The following is a 24,690-nucleotide window of genomic DNA, read 5'->3' on the forward strand; positions in this document are numbered from 1 at the left end:
ACATATAAGAAAGAAATATAAAAACATTGATAACTGTGGTTACCTTTTGGGTACTGAATGGGATTAACCAATGATTAAAAGAGACTTTGGCTTTATCCACAATCTTTTTTTTTTTTTTTTTTACAATGAGAATGTATTCACAAATTATTTGTATAATCAAAACAAATAAAAATATTCAAAACAGGAAAAAAAAAGACCAGCCTTATAAAAACTGAGAAAATAGAGGACAGAACACTTCTTCATCATTTACTTTTCATCTCTATTGTCTTATGGAAAATGTAGCAGATTCTTTTTATCTGCCCTTTTATTTTTTATTTTGAAGTGGTTCTTGGTTTCTTTGGGATGAGCCATTCTTTTTTTTTTTTTAACATTTATTTATTTTTGAGACAGAGAGAGACAGAGCATGAATGGGGGAGGGTCAGAGAGAGGGAGACACAGAATCTGAAACAGGCTCCAGGCTCTGAGCTGTCAGCACAGAGCCCGACGCGGGGCTTGAACCCACGGACCGCAAGATCATGACCTGAGCTGAAGTCGGCCACTTAACCGACTGAGCCACCCAGGCGCCCCTGGGATGAGCCATTCTGACAGACAAGTGGTCCACAGGGTCTGGGTGGCCACAGTACACGCCTTCAATTAAGAAAAGTCTTAATTAATTGTCTCCTTTCCTTTGCTTGTAGCCCTTAGAGAAGTGATTACCTACTTCTCTACGCAGCAGCTCTCTGCTCATGGCACACCCGCTAGGAGACCCACAGCACAGTGATCCTGCCCTCCCCTTACATACCAAAACCCACTCAAGCCAGAGAGACTGGGACTCAGATAACAAAAGTGATTAAAATCAAGTATCCACTCAGGTTACTCCTTCTAAATAAATACCCATAAAAACTTTCCACATCTGGCTATTTTCTCTTATTTAAGTCTCAGCTCAAGAGTCACCTCCAGCAAGATTTTCAGAGCCCCTAGACTAAGCAGAGCACTCCCTCTGCTATGCCTCTGCACCTCTATCAAAAATCTTATATTCAAATAAGGTATCTGGGTCCCTATCTGTCTCCCATTGTGTCATTAGCTCTTTGAGAAACCACACCTTACTCTTTATTTTCATTTTTTAATATCTCACAGTGCATGACCATCACATAGCTGATTCCCAGTAAATATGCAGTGAAGAGTCTGGGAATGAAGTCAGACAAGCTGAAATCTACATCTATAAATAAAACATACTAACTTCATTTTACTCAATACTTTTGGCAGAACTCATTTTTAAAACTAAATACTTTTAATTTGCTCTTTGTTCAATCTCTCAGTAGTGTTATTGTTAGTGCAAACTATGTGGACTGGCTTTCATTTTGCAGCCTGATTCCCCCCGGACTTTTAAATCCTGGGTGGGTACAGTAGGTCCCTGCCACTGACCTGTGCATTGCAGGACATCTTGAAAGATAAATATAGGGACCAAGAGAATAGCAGTGAACAGATAATACCTAAAATCTTTGGCTAAAACAGTCAGATTCCTTCTTTTAGGCTCTTTCTAGAGACCTGTACTTTATCTCCACAACTTTATGAATCAGCCTGAAGCACAAGGCAGATTCTCCCACCTCTGCCCATAATTTGTTGGCACTGGTCCAACTACTCCTCTGACAAATGAGATCCTGAAGAATTAATCTCCTACACAAGCAGAGTAAGTCCTTGTGGGAGGCCAAGTATCGCAGAGAGTTTGCAAGGTCTCATTCTTTATTATGATGAAAATGGCATTCTATAGCCATTAATTTTTACTGGGAAGGAGAGCATTATATTAACAGCTAATATTTATTAATCACTTACCACATACCTAGAACAGAGTCATATACATTCATATACATATGCATACATACATTGTCTCATAAATATATTGTCATATATACATATACATATGTCATATCATCATATATACATATACATATACATATACATATACATATACATATACATATACATACATTGTCTCATTTTAAACCTTATCAACAACCTTAAGAATTAGGAACTTTTAGTAGCCCATACCCTGAAAATATGCACACTTAACAGGCTGAAATATCACAAAATTAAGAAGGGGTGGAGATGAGATTTACATTTAGGCCCCTCAGACCCCCAAATCTATGCCCTGAGTCTCAATATTACATTGTCTTGTTAATAGACTTCTGGTATAATTATGCGCCTACAATATCCCGCACAAACCAAAGGCAGAAGTCACTGATAATCAAGGAAGGGGAATCATCCACCCCACCAATCTAAAGATCTAAAGTACCCTTTAAACATGATTCATTAATAAGCAACTAATTAAAATTTTTTTCTTTCCATTCAAAATAATGATGTTAAATGGGAAACTAATATTTAAGCCATGTGATGGCTTCATCAGAACCTCATCTGTTAAATCATGCTACTGGAACACATTTATGAATACAGAGAAGTCAGCAGGGGAAAAAAAAACAGATGTAAAGCAAACAGGTGGAAGTATGAAGTCAGTGTGATCTAATGAGCATAAACCACATTCTTAATCAATAGCTATCTGCATGGGCCACCAGGAACACCATCACTGTCACCATCACAGTCACCACCATCACCATCAACAGTATTGTTATTATTCAGTACCTTCATCCACCCACTACCCTCCTGCCCAGCAATATGATCCCTGAAGAAATGAGGCCTCTGTTTACCTATCAAACAGGCACTGTTTGCATTACCAAAAGGGTTAATTTTCTAACCTTTTTCTCTTGATAATGGGTCATGAGTGAACAGTGGCAACTAGCAAATATATTACAATTGTTACTATTACAACACGGTACATTCAAATTAGTAAAAATTACTGCAAAATCATGGCAAAATTGCTTGGACTTATCAATTTGGCATATCAGTAGAGAATGATCGTGTAACTCACAGTCCATATTGCACACATCAGGCTCATTTCTTAAGCTATTTAATTGTTGCGCCAGCCCTAAGAGACTCCTGATTATGATCTAAATGATAAAACGCAACTTAAAGATTAAGGAACTGATTGTAGGAAAGTCATCCCATAAATCCTTCATTTGTATTTACCCCAGGAGGCATCAGGACCACCGGGACACCCCAGCTCTGCTGGCAAAGCCCTGTGACGCACAAACACAGCTGCTGAGAGGGGCTAGCCCTGTGACTCTACACAGAGCCATGTTTTCAGACCTTCGCGACTGGCGGAAGACTTGTATCAACCTCAAGGGACATTTTTGTTGTCTGGCGGATAAGTAGGAATCCATTCCAATTTATACTGGGGCTTACTTTGTAGCTACTAGTTTTCACTGAAATTACTGATAATTCATGAAACAGATGGGACTTCACTTCTCAGTAAATTTGTTTTGCTTTATTGCCTCCTGTGTAACAATACGCAACAGTATCAGAGTGTTTCTTTTAAAATCTGTGAGTTTATGTTTCTCAGGGTTAATAGAATATAATAGCATGTAGAACTTATGATTTGTGATTTGTTTCAGCCTATACTATATTTACATAAACCAAACAATATTATCTTTTCAAAACAATTTCAAAATCTCTTTCAATGCCTGATTTAAAGTACTTTAAAATTTTTTTCTTATAAAATTTAAATGCATCTAATACACTATAAAATTTTCCATGTCAACTAAATAAACTATGAAACAGAATTCATAAATCTGCTACATAAAGAGTGAATCATAGGTCAAAATAGTAACATTAATAATAATAGCTAAAATACTCTTTACACTTACAAAAAGCTAGAAAGCACACTTAATGTTTTCAATCTTTATCTTATTTAATCCTTACAACAACCCTATAGGTAAGAACTATTATTATTCCCTTTGTACAGACAAAGAAAGTGAGGCTCAGAGAAAGGTTTCTCAACATCAACACTACTCACGTAATGAATCAGATAATTCTTTGTTAAGGTGGAGATGTTCTGGGCACTATAGGAAGTTTAACAGCATCCTTGGCCTCTATCTACTAGATGCCAGTAGTATACCCCCTTCTCAGATGTGACAGCCAAAAATATCTCCAGACATTGCCAAACGTCCTCGGTGGTGGGGAGGGGGCTGTGGAGTCACTACCACTTGAGAATCACTAGCTTAGAGAAATTAAGCAATTTACTAACTGTCGTACATAGGAAATGGTAAAGCAGGGAAGCCAGGGAGGCTGATTCTAGAAAGCATGCTACCAACCAATAAAATACAGTGCTATTTACTCTGCCATAGTTTAAAGAACATAACTTTCCCCTCAAAATTGAAAACTAAATATGAGGATGAACTATGGGTGCCTTCCTATGGAAAGATCTTCCCTGACCACACCAGACTGAGCCACTTCACACTTATATTTCCTAATTAAGGACCATATTCCAATGGCTATTGACTTGGCATAGCTTGCACGCCTGCCCCATCTACCCCAACCTTCTTTCTGTTCTGTTACATGTGCCCCATCACTTGTTAATGCTGATTCCATCCTTCAGTAAAAAAGACACAGTCTCTACCCTTCGCAGAGCCCCTAAAAAGCAGGGCCTATCTTCTTCCTACTTCCCGCTTCCTCAGGTGAGCCTGCACTCAAAGTGCAAGCCCTTGGCAAAGTGGCCACAGAATTCTGATTTCTCTCTGAGAGATCTCCCAAGCACTCAGTGACTGAGCACATCATGTGCCAAAGACTTCCTATGTGTTTCATATATACTATTTCATTCTCAGCTCACAAGAATCCTAGGAAGCAAGTATTATTATTTCCATGTGTTATTGGCCAAGAGGAAACTGAGGTTTGGGTAAGTAGGGGAACCTACCCAAACATTACACAGGATTCCTGCCAGGACTCAGATTTCATGGATAAGCGAAGACTACAGACACATGTCTTCCAAAGAATGTTCTCTGCTTAGTCTATTGCCTCCAACTTGCTTAAAATGTTCCTTCAGGTCCCATCTCCCGATATCCCAAAGTCATGGGAATAAACAAAACAGAGCGGAGGGTGAGTCCACTCATGCAGAGACAAAGGGAAAAATTCAGGCAGTGACCTCATGAACTCTGAAAAGGAATTATCTTATTAAATCAGAGGATAGAAAAATACAGAACAAGTTTTCTTTTATCTGATTCTCTTTTTGTTATTTACTTTTTATGCATAAAAAGTTACGTATTCATGTATGACTGATTATATCACTTCAAAGTACTTTAAGCTGTTGTACTAAAATAAATGATTTTGAAAAAAAGAACCTGGTGGTAGAGGTGAATTTTTCCCCCTTCAATCACATTATTTAAATATAGCTTGTTAGGTTTCTTTTTTTAAGGCTTCATTAAACTTTCTTGAGAGCTTCAACTGTGGGTTGAAGCCAAATATGAAATTTTTCAAATGTAAAATGTCCCAATGAAAAAAAGAACAATTGGTGGAGAGGGGAAATGAACTCCAAAAGACATTTCTTTCTGACTCTGATTATATTCAGCTTTAAGCTGCTTCCTTTGGGAGGTTGGAGGTCGGGGTGTGGGAGTTCCTGAGCTGTAAAAAATTATGAAACCACTTGAATAGAAAGAACCCAAGAAGGTTTTGGCATCTCAAAGTCTTGCCTTTAAACCCTATCCCAACCACTTTTCTGCTTTGTGACCTCAGTCAAGTTACTCATTTTCTCTGAGTTACTCATCTGTCAAACAGGATCACCATGAAGATCAAACTAGATAATGAGTGTGAAACACCTAGTACAGAGTAGATACACAATAAATTTAACCAACAGGGTGCCTTTTAGACATACCTGTATTTTTGCCAAATTCTGCGTTGGCAATTGTCTTTCCATGCCTTTATCATGGTCAGTTCACATTATTTAGGTGAAATCAGAAATATCTAAACCTAGGGTGATCTGGCTGGTGGCCAAAGAGCCATCGGTATGGGGCCAGTCTATGCTACCAGCTTACTGACCTCCATTCTCAGCCTCAATGCTGCTCCTCTCCCATGATGCAGTTATAAGTCCCCAAGTGCTTGCCATCACTGCAAAGACTGTGGTGGCCTGGGCTTTCTAGTGGAAGGACCTCAGTAAATAGAATATGAGAATAGTCATTTTTGAGCCAAATGAACCAGAGAAAGCCGTATATTCAACCTCAATCTCTTTACAGATGAGGACACTAGGACCACAGAGGAGTAATTTGGCAAAGCTAAGCTAGCAACAGGATCCAAATCTGATTCTTAACTTTTCATCTACACCAGTGGTTCTCAACTAGAGGTGATTTTGGCCACCTCAACCCCCACCCAGGAGACATTTTTGGTCATTACGACCAAGGGATGGGGATTGCTACTGTCATTTAGTGAGTAGAGCCTAGAGATATTACTAAACATCCTACGATGCACAGGATATCCTCACAATGGAAACAGCAATAGTGCCAAAGCTAAGAAACTCTGATCTACACTGTTGGATCCAGTGTCTCCAGAGACTCCAAGAGCCGCCTCTTAAGCTGCTGTTGTTGGGCATTGGACTTGGCCTCAATTTGGAATCAATCAAGTCAATTCTGACTCTTTAGTATTGAGGGCCAGTAGGATTAGGAGGGAGTAGAGACTTGTCTACCCAGGCAATTTAAAGTCTGGGCTTAACTTGTGAAGCATAGTGATACGTCCAGCATGAGTGCTACTGAAGTCTTAAAGACACACTTAAGTCTTACTGGGCAGTCTAAGAAAATGATGCTCAAAACCACTTTGGCAAATACCACAGAACAGCCAAATGATGTACACCATACAGTTATCAAATATTTAGAATAATGAACTGCAAACATATACATTTGACATTGCCCTAAACATCTCTAGAATTAATGGTTTGAATCAAGAAAAGATAAAAGATTGAAGCCCTGGTAATAGAGCAAAAATACTCTCAGAGTTTCTACCCAAAGCTAAAGTTCCACATTGAAAGAACTTAAATAGAAGAGAAAAGCAGAGTCAATGATCCAAACAATTACACACTTTCTGGTTCTTGACCATCTGGCTTGCTGACCTCGTAGGACTCTACCCTGACCAGTGGGAGGACCAAACGAGATGTGGGAGTATGTGGTGATCGGCAAAGCCATTTGTAAGTATGAGTCATTTATCAATCTGAGCTTGTTTACCCACAGTTCCACTTGGTAATTCTGACTTTGGTTCTGACCCAGGGTAAAAAAATATATGGAGGATCCCAATCTGATTCACTCATACATTCAACCCACATTTAACAAATACCAGTCACATCCAATGCACCATGCTTTTGAGGAAAGCTACTCAACAAAATCACATTGATGCATAGGAGAATGACATGCACCCAATTATTTCTTGCACATGGAATTAGAGCAGCATAACTGGATAAGCAAGATCTCTTTTATGTGGAAAGATCTAAGAAGGCTTCATGGAAAGAAGCAATATTTGAATTGGATCTTCAAGAAAACATAGGCTTTCAACAGGTAAAAATGAAAACATTCAAAATACTAGAAAGATTATGAATGAGGAATGGATAACAGAAAACACAAGGTAAATATGGCAATCAGTGAGGAGGAGAGCTTGACTGGAACTTAGGATGAATGGAAGGGGGTAACAGAGACAAAGCAGGAAAGTGAGGTGGATGCAGATGAGAAACCCTTAAAATCCTACACAAGAAGACAGCCTTTATTAGCCAAAAGGAAGCCAAAGGAGGTTTGTTGTTGTTGTTGACATGGCACAATCAGAGACACTGTGGGAAAAGTAATCAGACATAGGTATGCAGAATGAGATGAAGAAACCAGAGTAAAGAGAGGGGTTAAGAAAACTCATTGGATACTCTAAGAAATGGACAATGAGACTGGACCAAGATCATGAGAATGAAAATAGAAGTAAAAGCCCACAACCTATTAGAAACCTGTCTACCATGGGCAAAGGGGGAGAACAAAAAGTTAAAGTTGAAGAAACACACACAACAGACGATCATATGAAGTGACTCAAAAGTGTTGTTGATCCTGGGTGAGTAGGAAAATGGTAATAATTGTAATTATCATATACAAAGATGGAAGAGAAATGAAGACTGAATTGTGCCTAGATGATCTTCTTGACTCAGAAAATGGCAACCCACTGACAAGGTCATTACTGCTACTAGTATCTACATATACTACTCAGATTCAGTGCCTGAGCTACTTACAGTATCTCAGCACCCTCTCTTACCACACTCAGTTCCTAACTCCTGCTACACCACCTCTCTGGCTCTAGATCCCTGCACCTGTGCTCCTCAGACTCCTGCTGCTATATTAGGAGGGCAACTGAATGAGAAAGGAATGAATGAGTTGTAGTTGCCTGATACTCTGACCTCTGACCAAACTATCTATGTAGACCCTCCATCACCTTCCTTTCTTCACCTGAAATTAACTGCATTGGGCATTATCCTTTGTGCATCTCCGTGTCCATCTGTGATCTGTGCTCTAACCAAACCATTTTGCTGTTCTTTCTGGTGTACCTTAACCTGCTACCATTCACTGTAAAGTCACTTGATTCAGTTGGCAATCTTGGAACGTAAGTTAGACATATTCTCACAGCTGATACGCATGTCCTTACTACTCTGAGAATGTATTAGTCATCACAAATATTGGAAAATATTTTTCAAAGGACTTTATCTCTTAGAAGATCCTCATGTCCCTGATGTCACCAATATTTAGACTCTAAATATCAATACTACTAAGTAGTGGTATCCAAAATTATCCGTAAGTATGTGAAACTATGCGCATTGATTTATCCAATATCCCCTTCAACTTTCTCCAAAAGTTATTTGATTGTCATTTTTCACGGCAAAAGTAAGAACAACAGTCCACTAATTCTCTGTCTGTGATACTGAAAGAGCTTCAGAATTCACCAATGAGCCTTTATATGTCCCAGAATGAGAAAGGGGGCACAGCTCAGCAGAAGATGCACTTGCTCACACAAGGATACAAGTGCTTAGAAAGTAGCCTTCCCAAAGGGTGATATCCACTCATCTTCCCACCCCCCACACATGACAATCTGTTATTAACAGCAAAGGTGGCAGTTCTGCTGATGACTCATTAAGCATGCTGATTCGTGACAGCATAGGCAGACCTGACTACGGGAATCATTTGCTGGATTTAATCAATTATTGGGCTCATCAAATGTGATTACTAAGCCACATAAAACTCCAAGTGAAAGAAGGCATAAGACAGTTGGAGGAAAAAAAATAGTTCCTTGTTTTGCCTTGCAACAGATAGGCTCTATTATCTACATGTGAGATATCCACTCTACTGATTATCTCCACACGTTTTTATCCTGGGCTCTCTTCCTTCTAATGTCCAGAATATTTGTGAGACAATTGCTTTTTTGAGAGAAAGCCTAAAGGATCAGTAAAACATCCACTTTTAAGATAACTGAACACATGAAGAAAACAGAGAAAAAATTCTCAATTATCCTGTTGGACTTTAATATGCCCATACTTCCAAGCACCGTGAATAAGAAGCAATATTATTTGTGATCTAGTGAGAGACAAGTGTAATGTATAATGGAAATATCTTCCCAAATGACCGACTTATTCCCAATGACCTTCAATACTAATAGCACTTACCATATTCTAATTATTTTGTTCACATGTGCCTTAACTACAAGTCCGCGTACCTCTTAATAGAGGCGATTTCTTACACTGTTGACCTAGAAAAACACAGGTTTGAACTGTGCATGTCCATACACACAAGATTATATATACACACACACACACACACACACACACACACACACACACACACATATACAGCACAGCACTTTAAATGTATTTTCCCTTCCTTACGATTTTCTTAATAACATTTTCTTCTAAGTTTGTTGTAAGAATACAGTATATTATACATACACATAACTGTTTATGTTATTGGTAAGGCTTACAGTCAACAGTAAACCATATTAGTGATTAAATTTGGGGGGAGTCAAAACTTATACACAGATTTTCAACTGCACAGAGATTGGTGTCCCTACCCCCCATGCTGTTCAAGGGTCAACTGTATATGTTTTTATTTCCAGTACTTATTTAAGTGTATGGCAATCGTATTAAGTAAATGTGTTAAATTGAAAGATTTTTGTAAAGTACTTTGCATGTGACTATCAATCTAATTTGATGACCAAAAAGATGAGAGTGACCACCTTTGGCTAAAGTTATTTGGTCGTAGAAATGTCTAGATTTATAAAGTGAGTAAATCAGATATAGTCAGAACCAGAACTTCTTACATTATCTAAACAGAGCTAAGATTTGATAATCAAGCAACCAACCAACCAGGCAACCAAGCTACAATTAATAACAAATCAACAAAAACCTTTTTGCTAATGAAGTTTTCCCTATCTGATGTGGCTTGAAATTCCAACTCCTAACCAGTCTGACCAAATTATTTCCACAGTCCAGACATGAAAACAGGACATGTGTCTGCAGAGGTCCCTGAGGTCTGTGGATAAGTCCTCATTTGTACCTTTGCCTCTGATTCTGAGGACCAATCACAGCATTTCCAGGCACACTAAAATAGGGGTGTGAGTACGTGCACACATGTGGGTGCACGTGTGCGTTAGAAGGACTTCTAACATGAATTCGGCTTATAACACCATCTCTGGTAGCAATTCCTTTCTTTAGTAGCAACTGAGAAATATTAGATTATTTTTAGGTATTTGTGATGATTGTATACATGATCTGGCATACTTTCTCAAAGATATAAACTTCTCAGAGCCAGACCTGATAACTTGAATCTGCAGCTGTATTAAAAACAACCTGATGAGAATTTTCGGGGTAAGCAGGTCTCTTGAGTAATCCCTCTAGCTGTCAAATTACCATGTCACCACTTCAACGAATCCCTTGGAACGATTGGCCCTCGTGGACAAGACTCATTCATTCACAAGGTGAAAGGATGGTTCCCCTTAATTGTGTTGATTTAAGGCCTAATCCAATAAGGGTTTCTGTGCAGGGAGAAGCTTACCTACTAGTTACTGGTGTACTGGCTAAGCCAGTAAAGAGTTCCTATAACATCATTCCCTCGGTTGAAATTCTGGTCTTGGAAGAGACGAGTATATTTTCCTTAATATTAAAAGTGAAATTCAGTAAAACCACTACCATAACATTCTTTGGGGCTACTAAGATCTGCCTGGTCCTTGATAAAATATTTTTAAAAAGATACCTACTTCAGTTAAGTTGTAGTAGGATGATGATGACTTTGAAAGCCAGAGGATTTTTTTTAATTCTTTTTAATGTTTATTTATTTATGAGAGACAAAGAGACAGGGCATGAGCGGGGGAGGGACAGGGAGAGAGGGAGACACAGAATCGGAAGCAGGCTCCAGGCTCTGAGCTTTCAGCCCAGAGCCCGACATGGGGCTCCAACCCACCAACCATGAGATCATGACCTAAGCCAAAGTCGATGCTTAAAGGACTGAGCCACCAAGGTGCCCCATGATTTCTTTTTCTTTAACATGGCTTTGAAAGATAAATAAATACATAAGTGAAATGAAATGAAGCCTAGGACTCTCGTCCTAATTTAAACACAGGTAGATTATTTTTGTATCCTGGGCTCCTAATGTCCAAAACAAACCTATGAGATCTAAAGCTTTTTCATATGACATTTATGTCATTTAGTTTTCCTACGTGAAGCCATCAGCTTTATCTGACTAATTATTAGCTGAGGCCAAACAACTACACTTAGCATGCAACTAACCAGCTGAATCCGCACTAGGATGCTTGTCCCTAACATGAAAAAGGAATCACAGCTACAAATGAATCATCAAATAGACAAGCATACATTCAAACAGACCAGCATCTGAAAGAGGTATCAAGACATATTTAAAAGTGTCTCTCATTTATCAAATGAGGTATTCACTTAATCCAAATTTACAGATCCCTGGAAAAGTCCTCAAACAAGATCATTCTGAAAAAAGTTATAGGTTTGGTGTATGAAGAAGGTCTCAAATTCTTTAACAGCTTTCCATCAAGAGATGTAATCTATGTGCCCTTCTCTTGAATCTGGGTGGGTTCTGTGATATCTTGACCAATAAAATACAGAAGTGACACTGTACCAGTTTCTGGACCCAGGCTGTATAATTAAGAGACCAGCATCTTCTGCTTCTAATCTGTTGAAACACATGACCTAGGAAGCCAGCAAAGAGTGCAACTACCATGAGACCACCATGCAGTGAGAAGCCCAAGTTCTATGCTGGAAGGTGAAAGCCATGTGCAAAGAGAGAAAGAAACAAGGAGCACCAAGTCTTCCCACATGTGAGTAGAGAAACAATCTTGAAAGTGAACCCTCCATCTCCAGTAGCCCCAGCTCACTCCAGCTGGGTCAGGTGCAAACCACTCAGCCAAGTCCTTCCTGAATTCCTGATTCATAACACTGTGAGCAGAATAAAATGGTTGTTTTAAGCCATAAGTTTAGGGATGGTTTGTTATCAATGACAGATTAGTAGACATGGATCTATTTCACATGAAAATATGTATATGATTAAAAATAGAAGAGCTCAAACCAACCCTCTATTAATTTGCACTTTACATGACTTCAGTGAAGCTGGCACAAGACAGTCTATTTTTTTATTACATCGACATAATAAGAAATGCAACAGCATTCATGTAAGATATGCAAAAATATGCTTTCAAAAATAATCTACATAGTAATTTGAAACTTGACAGGTTTGAGCCACTCTCTTGTAAAACTCCCTCCAACCTATTTATCCCTTCTTAAAATAAAATCGAAGCAACTTTGAAATATCTCATGCCCCAGGTTAACCACAAGTAAAAATGATAAATTACCTTTTACTACTGAAGACTATTATGCCCTCTAATCTGAGTGATTAATTTATATCCTGTTCAGTGGTTCACATGCAATTACTACCATGAACCCGATGAACTTGAACAAGACAGAATTATTTTGCCATCTGTATAAGCTCACTATATTTAGAAAAGTATAGCAACCTCCAAGAAGCCCTAAGGTTTTGTTTATCTTCTCTCAACGATGTGTGCACCTCTAAATCACATATCAAATTGTAACACCACTACTTTAGATTATCGACTTTATTTGGAAACCACAGGACAGGACTCTCTACCATGAGATGATGCTCATTAGAAAAGGTAAGAGTAAAGTAGTCATCCGAAAGTACCATTGTTAAAACCTACTGCATTGGTGATTTTTTTTTATCTGAATGTAATCTGTTTAATGTTATAACACCAAAATCAAATCTAATCGATGAAAAGTAGACACTAGCCTTTTTGACCGAACTGCGGGCTTCTAATGCTTGGCAAACAAAAGGTCTGAGCAACGCTATTTCTTTGGAATGTGCTTTCCAAACTCTTCTCAATAAAACAAAGTAAGGGAGGATGATAAAAGATGATATTCTACTTTAAATTATCTTTTCCATGGTTAAACCAAAAAAGACCAATAATGCCCTTGAAGGAATTTGTACCTATTTTGAGCTCAATAGCATTTTGTCAGAGAATCAGGCAAGTAGGAACTGCAGGCAAAGGAAAATTCAAACACTAAAAGTATACTTAAAGATGCTTTTATACTCCCATCCACAAACCTTCAGCACCTCCCAGGCCAGCCCCTCTCCGGTCAAAGTTTTAGTAAAGTCATTAGGTGGATCAGCAGTTAACAGGCCTTTTCATCCATCAGATCCATTCTCACAGGAAGGTATATACTCACAGTGCCACCCTAAATGTCTGCAATCAATTTTTAATTCCAGCAGCAGTAGTGATCCAAAGATTAAGCGGGGACCTCACTGAGAAGGAACCAAGAGACTGTTCATTACACTGAACGTCCACCATGAGCCAGACTTGTGATGAGATGCACCATTAATGACTCAACCAACCAGCTCCCCTTTCTCAGAAAGACACTCTTACCTCTGGGATGTTTTCTTATATTTCCTCCTGTAGGAAAAGAAGCATAAACACACATCAGAAAAGGGTTTGTGGCAGGCAGTGAATTAGAAAAGGTAACTTCAGCAGGGATGGGTATGAAGAGGAACTTCAGCAGGGATGGGCATGGAAGGTTCTTTCTGTGAAGCTTGTGAGTTTCCAACACCAGCTAAAAGTTTCAGATTATTGTGTCATATTGTGCTCAGATGCATACAAGCAGTCTTAACAGTTACAAATAGCCTCCCAGGAGCTCAGTGGCTCTGCCCTCTTATGTCCTTCCCCTTCCCCTTTGAAGGCAGTGTAGTATCTGGGGTGAGGTCAGGCTTTAAAGACCACAAGACCCAGATTCAAATACCAGCCTTTCTATTTGTTAGGTTCATGGGGTTGGTGAGGAGTAAATGGGCAGGGTCTTGTAAAGCATTTCTTTTGTCTGGCACATTTTAAACACCCAATAACTATTAGCTATTGGTATTGTAACTATTATTACTATTGCCTACACCATATAGCACCGGAGTCCCTTTAAGAATGTGCCTTTTACAATGAAAATGAGTCTTTCCGCTAAACCATAAGATCAGACATAAGCTCTTCCCAGAAGGAAGAAGGGAGGAAAGGGACAATGAGAAAGTCTAGAAGCAAAGGGGTAAGAGCAGCAGTAGGAACTTGCTAATGGCTCAGCTGTGGGCTAGTCTTCTAGAAGAACACTTCCGCAGGAGCAGAAATGGCTGGAGTTCTAGTGCACCTCTGCTATTTAGCCTTGGGCAAATCTACTGGGCATAGAGCTTCTTAATCTATCAAATGGAGATAATATCTGACCTGGCTATCTCACCCAGGTCATGGTGGCATCCAAGGGGAAAGTGGCCATCAAGTTTACTATCCCAATATCTCAATGGTTTTTATGTTCATGTCAGTTTTTGCAGATTCTAAAGTCTCTCAAAAGAGTCTGAATAGGATCTTAACTGGAGGGGATTCAAGGAAAGAAAGCGGTGGGAGAGGAAAATGTGTCTTCCTTGCTGCATCTCCAGGAAGTGCAATGCTTCCCAGTTGTAAAGAACTAAGGAGTTCCACACCTACGCTCCCATTACAGTCACTGCATCCAGGAAACCAAGCCACTGATTTGCTCATAGAGCTGTATGTCACACATTTTTTAAAAAGGGCACAGATGTTTCAAATTCAGAATCACTATGACCTGTTACATCTCTGTTCAAATGAAAAAAATGAATGACGGTGTTAGGTGTTAAGTGAAGAAAGCAGCATGCAACGCGGAACCTACAGAATGATCTTGCCTAATGTACCAAATATCTATCTGAAAGGAAACACCAGAATGAAAACCATGACCACAGGGTAGTGGATTAGTCGATCACTGCCTTTATATTTACTATTTTTACGATTATTCTATACCTGTATATAGTCACATATACAGATATATAGGACTATATGAATATATAAAGATATTTACATATTTGAATTTTATCATACATAAAGAGAGGAGGTCAACTAACAGAGTGGGTTAAGGCTTGAACTTTAGAACAAACTGTTCTGATATTGGCTCTGGCACTTAGCTCTACAATATGTGACCAGTTCTTCAACTCCTCTGAGCCTCAGTTTCTTCATTTATAATGTGGGAATAATCAGAGAGCCTCTCCCAAGACCTTGTGATAAGAAATAAATGAGATCGCCCACATGAATGTCAGTTTCACAAACGCAAATTCTTTGTGTGGTTCCCCACAGTAACCTAGTGCCTAAAACAGCACCTTGCACCCCCTCTAAAAGCTGTTCATGGACCCCATCAGCAGTGACAGATCACTCTTCAGGCAGTAGCCAAGGGCAGAGGTTCCATCTACAGGCACAGAGCACAATGAGTTGTGGTGTGGCCCATGCCCTTGGCCCTTGTTAGGACTGTTGTCTACTAAACTGTGTTAAGAAATCTCTGGCAAGATAATAATAATAATAATCCATTGAGAGTGTGCAAGAACCAAAGACAATTGGGCAGGCAGGCCAGATGGATGCTCCTGGCTTCTACCCAGAAGCCCAACTAATTCTATCAGCAGAGGGTATCTTCAAAGGTCAGAAGAAGACAACCTTTGTTATTGGCTTCCACAGAATTCTCCTAGCATTTGCCAAGAAACATGCAAAGCAAATGCTGGGAGCGCTGAGACAAACAAAGATGAACAAAAATTAGAAGAGCTTCCATTTCCAGCACCCACTAGTAACAAGCACTCAAAACACATGGCTAATCCTCACAATACCACTGTTAAAATCCACTCTCTGAAAGAAATCTGGATTCTAAAAACAGAAATGAAGACATGTACCTTAAGTGTTATTTTATGATAACAACCAATACAAGGGGGGTGGCTCAAAAAGCTTCGTGAAGGAGGTAGTTTTGACTGATGGCTGGGATTTCAGCAAGGACAAATACGAAACTATGAGACAAACAGGTAAGGAGAGCATGTCTAGCGACCTCAAACCAGCCCAGCCCAGCCTAGCCAGATATGGGAGGAGATAGGCTAAAAAAGTGCTGAGGACAAAGTTAAGAAAAGTATTATAATTTATACCCTGTTTTAAAAGATGATACCTGGGAGAAGGGGTCACCTTTTGCATTGCCTTGTCTCATCTCCAAGTATGTGGAAAGACAATAGGGCTCTGGAATGTGACAGACTCAAAACCTAACCACTACCCCCACTCCCAGCCGTGAGACCTCAGGTATGCTCTATGCTAAATCAAGCTTTAGTGTCCACATCTGTAAAATAGAAGGAATGATCTCAGAGGGCATAGCCAGGTACATGTATGCCATATAGACATTCTAAAAATTTTGCATCTCCTTGCCCCTATTTTGAGCCTCTTGAGGTCAAGGATCCTATTATGTAGATCTGTGTATCTACTCCCAAGGGCTTGCACATCAACTAGCACATGGGTGGCACACAACATGCTTGTTGGCAAAATAAATGAGTCATTTGCAGCTGCCACTCACACTTACCAAAATACTGGTTGTGCTTTTGGTAGACCCAAAGAAACAGAGACCAAAAATCTGATTTTCAGTATAATCCACTCCTGACACTCACTCCTCACCCTCATAGATGCATCCTTGGTTTCATAGACCTGAAGTTCTCTCTTCCCATCTTGTCCCAGATAGTTTCAGAACCAAGACAGATCCAATCCAAATAGTGTCATCTTATACCGGAGTTGAAAGGTCGGCACTTAAAACACTGGAGAAAATGTACTTCCATGGAAATTACCCCACTCAAGATCCACTCACAGATCATTTGGACTGGGCAAGATCAGTGAGGCCTGAATGAGCCCTACTTATCCTTCAGCTCTCAGCTGAGACATCACTTCCTCCTGAAAACCTTCTAGGGTCTCCCAAACTGGACAGTGCTCCTTTTGTATGTTCCACGGTGTCCAGACTTCACCCACATCATTGCACTTGTCACTCCAGATAGTTAGGATCTGTTATGCTGATGGCAATGATAGCTTGTCTGCTACCTGCTGGTGTTTCTCTCTTTCTTAACACAGTGACTGTCAAATGGCAGTTACTCAATATATTGCTGGGGAATGAAGAAGTGAATGTATCAAGAAACTGATCAAAAACTTCTTTCTTCCTACTCATTTCCTTCTGTTCAGCAATGACTTACTATGAGCAGTGAGGACACCTACAACAGCCATCGTTTTCTACACACACGAGGAATGTAGTAAGAGAAGGCTGGGGGCCTCACAGTTGTGGAGCATCTCCTCTGTCCCATGTCCATTACACAAAGTAACTCACTTTGACATCTACAGACCCTGGGAGGGCTACCTCACTTTTCACTTGATGGAAGGGAGGTTCAGAGAGGTTAAGTAACTTAGCTAAGGATACAAAACCTTCAACTAGTTGAGAAAGAAAGCAAACTCTGAAGGCTTCAAAGAAAATTATGCAAATAAATCAAAGGGTGCCAAGAGGGAACTTAGACACTAGACAAAAATAAACAAAACCAACAACGATAAAACAAACTGGGTCCTTTCCTTCCAAACGCAGGAAATGAACTGGAAAAGAACCCAGTTTATTTTTGGCCTTTTGTTTTTAAGAACTTCATCAGAATTTATCCCTGATTCATAACCTGAAAGACAAAAGGAATATTTTTAAATGTTCTGTTTTGTTTTTTCAAACTTACTTCCAATTTACAATTTTTTGAAACCTGAAACAATACATTGCAAATCTCAAAATTCACACAGCTAGAATGAGTCGATACAAAAAGCAGAGAATGACCAGGGGCTGCTGTGCTCTGAAATCTGGCAACCCTGGCAGCATGGGAGATGGAGATGGTGTGGCTTCATGCTCAGACAGAAGGCCGGTCATCTCCACAAGGCCAGGCCAAGGGAACTGTATCCACGAAGGTCTAGAACAGTGCTTTGCAAACTGTGCCCCAGAATGGGCTCTGCCCTCCTCACTCTGTGGACAGGCAATACAGCATTATGCTGATCACTTGCCTGGACTCAAAGCTTCCTCCAGCTTGGAGTGTCCAATAAGCTACGTGACCTTAAGCAACTTCTATCACGTTCCCAACCACCAGTCTCCTCATCTGTAAAAGCTGGTTAACAATAACACCCACTGCACAAGATGATGTGAGAGTCAAGTGTAAGAATAATGTAAAGCCTTTAGCACAGTGCTGGGTATTCAGTAAGGGTTTAAGAGTCAGCTACTATATTAATAACAGTAATGAATAAATAATAATGTTATTTTAATTCAATAGGTTTCCAAATTTTGTTTGAAAAAAAAAGCTTTTCATTGATTAAAGAAGCAAAGGAAAAAGGCTGCAGATTGTTTTCTAAAAGTTAAAAAAAAAATTGAATACTTGCAATTCTCCTTATCTTAGAACACTTGAACCATGAAGAAAGCAGGTGCTAACCTCAGTGTTGCTAAGAGGAAAAGGAACCGAAACCGTGTCCAGCTTACCCCCAAGCCCGAAGGACCCTGCAGGCTATATACCGTGCCACACACTCTGGCTGTGGTCCCAGTAAACCTAGCAGAAGTACACACGTCCTTCTAATGTTGAAGTAGGACCATTGTTGAGAAGGCAGGAGAAAAAAAGTAAAAGTGAGTATTTATGAACTAGACGCCATAATAATCCTTAGAAATATCTCAAGTTACTTTGTTTTGAGAGGCAGAGAGAAAAAGAGAGAGTGTAGGGGATGGGCAGAGAGAGAAGGAGACAGAATCTTAAGCAGGCTCTACACCCAGCATGGAGCCTAACACAGGGCCCGATCTTTATGACCCTGAGATCATGACCTGAGCCAAAATCAAGAGTCAGCTGCTTAACTGACTGAGCCACCCAGGCACCCCTTTAAAGTTGTCTTTTGATAAAGATTCTTTTTATCAAGCGCTCCCTAAAAACTGAAGCCCATTGAGTTGCTAACACAGAATCCCTAAGCACCCACCAGAAGTTGTAACTCAATGCAGAGACATGATGTACTATAACCAGCATTGACTGACCTGTATCCACTTACCTCTTAGGCAAATTAAAAGCCTCCTGGTCTTCACTGAAAATCAATGTCTGTTTCATGTGGAATGTTTCTATGGAATTGTGGATTGACCAAGAACTATCATCAGTGTATGTATGTGTATGTGTATGTGTACATGCACGTGTATAGAACAGGAAGTGAGGAGCTGGAAAATTTCCCCTCAAAGGCTTCCGTCCGTTTATATCCAGCTGATCACATTCTGAAAAGTGAATACTGAGATGAGAACATCACCAAAGAGCAAAGGGCACTGACCCCCAATATTTTAAAAAGTTACCGAAAGCTCTCCATAGCTGTGTCATCTAGCAGAGGCTTCTAGACACTGAACTTCATTTTACCTCTCCTGGCCCCAGCCAGGGAGAAAAAGGATGAAATTAAGCAAGCATAAAAGGGGTGATTCTGTCCACAGTAAACCTGGACCTACTTGGGGACAGAGCCCAAACAGCAAGGGAACAGCAAGAAACAACAAGGCAGGAGCAAGGATGCTTCTGAGGGGCTTTATTTGCTTTTTGGGTGGCTTGGAGTTCCCAAAGTACCAGGCATGCCCACAATCAAATAAATGTAAGTTTCACATACTCCAAAGTCAAACAGATGATTTGGGAATCATTCCTGATAGCCCGGATAAGTGAGGGTTGAATAAGCACTGATGTTAAATTACGAAGCGGCTGGCAGTCTTTCGTTTTTTTTTTAAGTGAGTGTCTTTGAGTAAGAGCCATATGGGTGCTACAATAATGAGGTTTATAAATAGGCTTAATATTCAAACAAGCTGGCTTTAAAAAAAAAAAAACAAAACTTGTGTTCAGTTTCAAAGTTGACAGCAAGATACCTCCCAGTGGGGCACAAGAGGGTTTTCCGGTGTGGGAAGTTGAATGTGCAACAACTACGCATGCACAGTGAGAACTCTAGCTCTCAGCCTCCAGTGTTTGCCGGCACTTCCAGGCAATGGTGACTCATTCTGCTCCAGATCCCGTCTCCATCCTTCCCTACCAAGGTCACTACTGCTGCTGATACACAGACAGCTTTGGAAATCTTGGTTCTCGGCCCTCAGTTTCCTAAAGGGAGAGGAGATTGGGGGGCAAACTCAGAAAAAGTGCACAGAGTTAACTGAGTGGAGTTAACTATATGTTCTCAGGAGTTCAGCTCCCTTGTGGGAAAGTGGACTACAATAAAATGTCCCAAATACCCATGAAATGAGCAAGGACCTGAATGATCATCTGATCCTCCAGTTTTGTTTTTCACTGGCATATGGGTTACAGGCTGAAGAGAACCGGATATCTCTGGAAACTTCTGAATACGTCTTAAATCATTTGTATGAACTACTCTACATGCTGCTGAGAATGGAAGGTCCTTGTACATTTCTTCTTAATCTACCAGTGATTTCATTTCCATGATGCATACATTAAAACCTAGACTTGCAAAGCTTTGTGTATATTGACTGCTTGATGGCACTTCTCATATTTGGAACAAGTAAATGCCATTAAGAAAATGTATATAAATTGCAGTCTCCTGGCACCTTCTGGAAGAGTATTGGGGAGCGGGAGAAGATATTAGAGAATGTGAGAGATTCTCTTCCGTTACTAGCTCAAATATTTCTTCACTGATGAGCTACAGAATGAAAATCCATATGGGCAAGGATTCTATTTTCTTTCATGGCCAAAGATCCAAAGCAATATAAAAAAATGAAAAATAGTAAAATGATATAAGCTCACTTTCACCTGGAATAACCCAATAATTACTAAAGGGTTGTTTTTCTTTAAATTTTCTAGAGAATTTTTCTGCTAGTTCTTTCTTTTTGGGGGGGTGGGGATTGTCCCACAGACTCACACTCTTCCATTTAGCCTTGTTAGAAAAGGAAGATCATATTCAGAGTCAGCGACTCCCAAGGCACAAACCTGCAATATGTACTCATCACCCAAAGTGATGAGATCAAATTCAAATGAAGAAGTGAGGTTTGGGGACGAGGAAGGTGAACCCGAAGAATAAGAGAACGCTAATCTGAAGCAGAGCTGTAAATAAGACCATCGATTTTTAACTCACTCCTAGAAGCAAATATGTTTGTATCTAGTGCTGGCTGGGCCCTAGAAAGAGGAGAAATCTTTAAGAATTAATCCAAACTAAACAACCCCACAGGAAGCCCCACCTGGAACAGCACCAATTCACTCAGCCAATCCACACGGTGCCCCACGCTCCCATATTCCCGAAGGCCTGTTTCTTCATTGTTCTCCCTCCCCAGCCCCCTGTCTGCCTGCAGACAGCTGGCCAGACATAGAAATCCAAATCTCTTGTTCATGCCTGCTTCTCTCCTGGGCCTGGGTTAAAAATTCCAGCACTCGAATTACTGTCCAACAGGCCCCCAAATGGGACTCCCCCTCCAAAGAAAGCTGAAATCTTCTTCTGGAAAGCAAGGCTTTTTGAACAGACCAAGCACTATTTCCCTCCTGCTTAAAGCTAGGCAGTGAGCTAACCACTGGCACCAACAACAAAATATGGAAAGGTTTTTAGAGAAAGAAAATAGAAAGTAAATGTCATGCTTGTAGAAGTTCAGGTAGTACTTTTTTGCATAAATTATTTATCCCTCTATTCACATATTTACAACCACTTGCTGTGTTATAAGCACAGCAAAACGGTGTGGGTGGGAATGGAAGAGATTTCTGTGACCTCCTTCTTAGGAGCCTGGCTCCTGTTTAGATAAACATCAATGAGAAAGGCTGAAAACAAAAATATTTCTTAATATGCATGCAACACTGCCAAAGTGGAGATAAATCCAAAGGATTAAGACAAAATCTTACTCTCCACAGATGTATCCCTGTAATTAGGGGAGGAGTAGAATTTTTTAAATTGAATTATCCAAAGAGTTGCTCCAGGTCTCTACTTTGCTCTTCCCCATGTGTATTTAGCCGGAACAAAAACTGTATCTTCTGCCAAGTTTAACTCCAGCGACCAGTCTAATCTTTCTAAGCCTTTCCTATCTACTCTAGGAGTATTCCTTCCCTCGCTCCTCTCTTCCACCCTCCTCCCAACTCTTATCCAAACCTACTCATGGCAGAAAGCAGCTACTGGCCATTTACAACTCCAGGTGACTTTAAGTCAACACACAGTTCCTGGGGAGCAGAGATCCTTCCTATTTCCTCCAAAACCTTCTCTAACAGTAACATCATCCACAGAAGACTCTTCTCTGGACACAGGCTCTGTAAATTTTAACAATTTAAATATGGCAAAAATAATGGGAATATCCAAAAAACAGAAAAAAAGAGAGAAAAAATTAACTAGCAGATACACTCACAGGGACCATTCTGAGCTCTACTATCAATGGAAATCAGTTGAACATTTGAACCAAATTCTGTTTACCTATAGTTACCTTCACTGAAACTATCCAAAGACTCCCAGAAATGGGTGCTTTGAACAATTCCTTTATTTTTTTTAACAATGACTAATTTTAGTCCATAGTTTTGTAGAAAGAATGACAATTCTAAACAATATTTATGGAGCTTCGATTTATGGTAATTAATCCTTTTGTGTCACAAATGAGCAACACAGAACTCTATTCATGAAAGTATTTGTGGTCCCTCACAGTTAGCAGACTCGATTTCCAAATACAACCTCCTGGAATAGTATACTAGATATAAAATAGGTAATTTAAAGGTATTATAAGACCCATCACAGTCATCCTTAGACAAGAGTCAGAGAGATAGAGAAAAAAATGGGTCAGATATTAGTCTGAATTTGAACTATTCCTAAAACACACATGGAAGTAGATTTCAAAAACTAATCCTTCAGGGGGCACCTGGGTGGCTCAGTCAGTTAAGCACTGGCAGTGCCTGCTTTAGATTCTCTCTTTCTCTCTCTCTGCCTCTCCCCAGCTCATGTTCTCGCTCTCTCTCAAAATAAATGATAAATTAACTTAAAAGAAAACCAATCTTTCACTACTAGATTTACTCAGAGCGTCTCTAGAGTGCAGGAAAAGTCTTGGTTATTTCAGCATTTTGGTTGTTTGGAATCTGGATAAACAAAACTTAATGTTCGTTGGATGTCCAATAGTGATTTTCGGCCAAAATATTCAACGCATTCTTATGTTGATTATTTAAGGTTTCACTCTTCTGGTGGCCTTAAGGGAAAGGAAAGCTGTTTCAGCAGAATATTGAATAGTGCGTCGCTGCAACAGACCTCTGGAAGAGAATGAAAGTGGAGGGAGGGAGAGCACTTTGGGGAAGGCCTTAAAGAGTAGGAAAAGGGCCATGAATGAGGAGACATGGTGTGGAAGGTGAGAGCTACACCAGGACCTGTGCAGTGCCCCAAGAGACAGAGGCCTGGTGTGTCCATCACAGGGCACCTCAGGAGCAGCAGTGACCCCACGGAGCACCACTGGGCAAGCCTAGACAAAGGACAACCTCCTGCAGAATCTAGAGAGTCTACCCAGCCAACCTTCAAGAGGCCCTGCTGTGGTGCTTGGGCTCCACGCTTTGGGTCTCACTGCCTGGCTCATGCTTGCTCTGTAGTTCCCAGAAGGTCCATGGTGGGGGCCCAACTTCATTTGGCTTCTTGGGTCATAGTCTCTTTCTTCCCTTGGAATACTGGGAATGATCCTGCCTTCCCCAACCCCTCAGGTTTTTGTCTCTGTTCCAAATCCATGTTATGGTGAGCATGGCACCAAGTAGTCAATATAAAGGTTCCAAGCAAAGCTATGTACACATTATGAGCTGGCCTTACCCATATGTTGGACAAGAAAATGTCAATGAGAAAATATATATAAACTTACAGTCTTCTGGCACCTTCTGTCAGACTATTTAGGGTGTCACACTAAACTGCATTCTCTGTGTGTGTCTGTGTATATACATACATATAATTTATTTTTCTTCTTACTTTGTTGGACTATACATTATACCTCCAAACCAGGCTTTTCCATTTATCTCCAGACTCATTTATCCAACTGCTCATGGCTTCACCACATCTATTCAAGGACATCTTATAGGTCCCTCATATTCAGTATGTCCAAAACTGAACTCATTATCTCTACTCCCCATTCATTGTGCTCCCATGCACAACCAAACCTACAACATTAACCCCCACCCCACCTCAGTGGACCTGATCTAAGTAAATAGCATCTAGGAATGAAGCTAAAAACCTAGGAGTTTTCCTAGATTCCACACTCTTCCCCATTTCCCACATCCAAATCCTGTTGAGTCTGCCTCCTGAAAATCTCTCAAATCCATCCCTATAGACCTACAATGGCTTCCCACTGGTAAAACCCCTGGTCTAAAGAAGAAGCCTCTCAGCCTTAGGGCCATCGTCTGGGAGACCTCCGTGCCATGACAGCCAAGCAAGGGAAGCAGTGAATGTGCAGGCTAAAGTGTAAAACAAGAAAGCTGA

At 40.2% G+C, this 24,690-nt stretch overlaps 1 protein-coding gene across 3 annotated transcripts in view; it reads right to left on the minus strand.

The window, feature by feature from the left end:
* Positions 1-24,690, minus strand: part of PDE1C (phosphodiesterase 1C) — a 291,783-nt gene that overhangs the window by 258,171 nt on the left and 8,922 nt on the right. For all 3 annotated transcript variants that reach the window (XM_042921512.1, XM_042921535.1, XM_042921545.1), the window contains exon 2: positions 13,819-13,845. In XM_042921512.1, coding sequence (XP_042777446.1) covers positions 13,819-13,845 — 27 coding nt within the window. The remainder of the gene's footprint in view (positions 1-13,818; positions 13,846-24,690) is intronic.

This window comes from Panthera leo, chromosome A2 (assembly GCF_018350215.1).
Source record: "Panthera leo isolate Ple1 chromosome A2, P.leo_Ple1_pat1.1, whole genome shotgun sequence".
Classification (NCBI taxonomy): Eukaryota; Metazoa; Chordata; class Mammalia; order Carnivora; family Felidae; genus Panthera; species Panthera leo.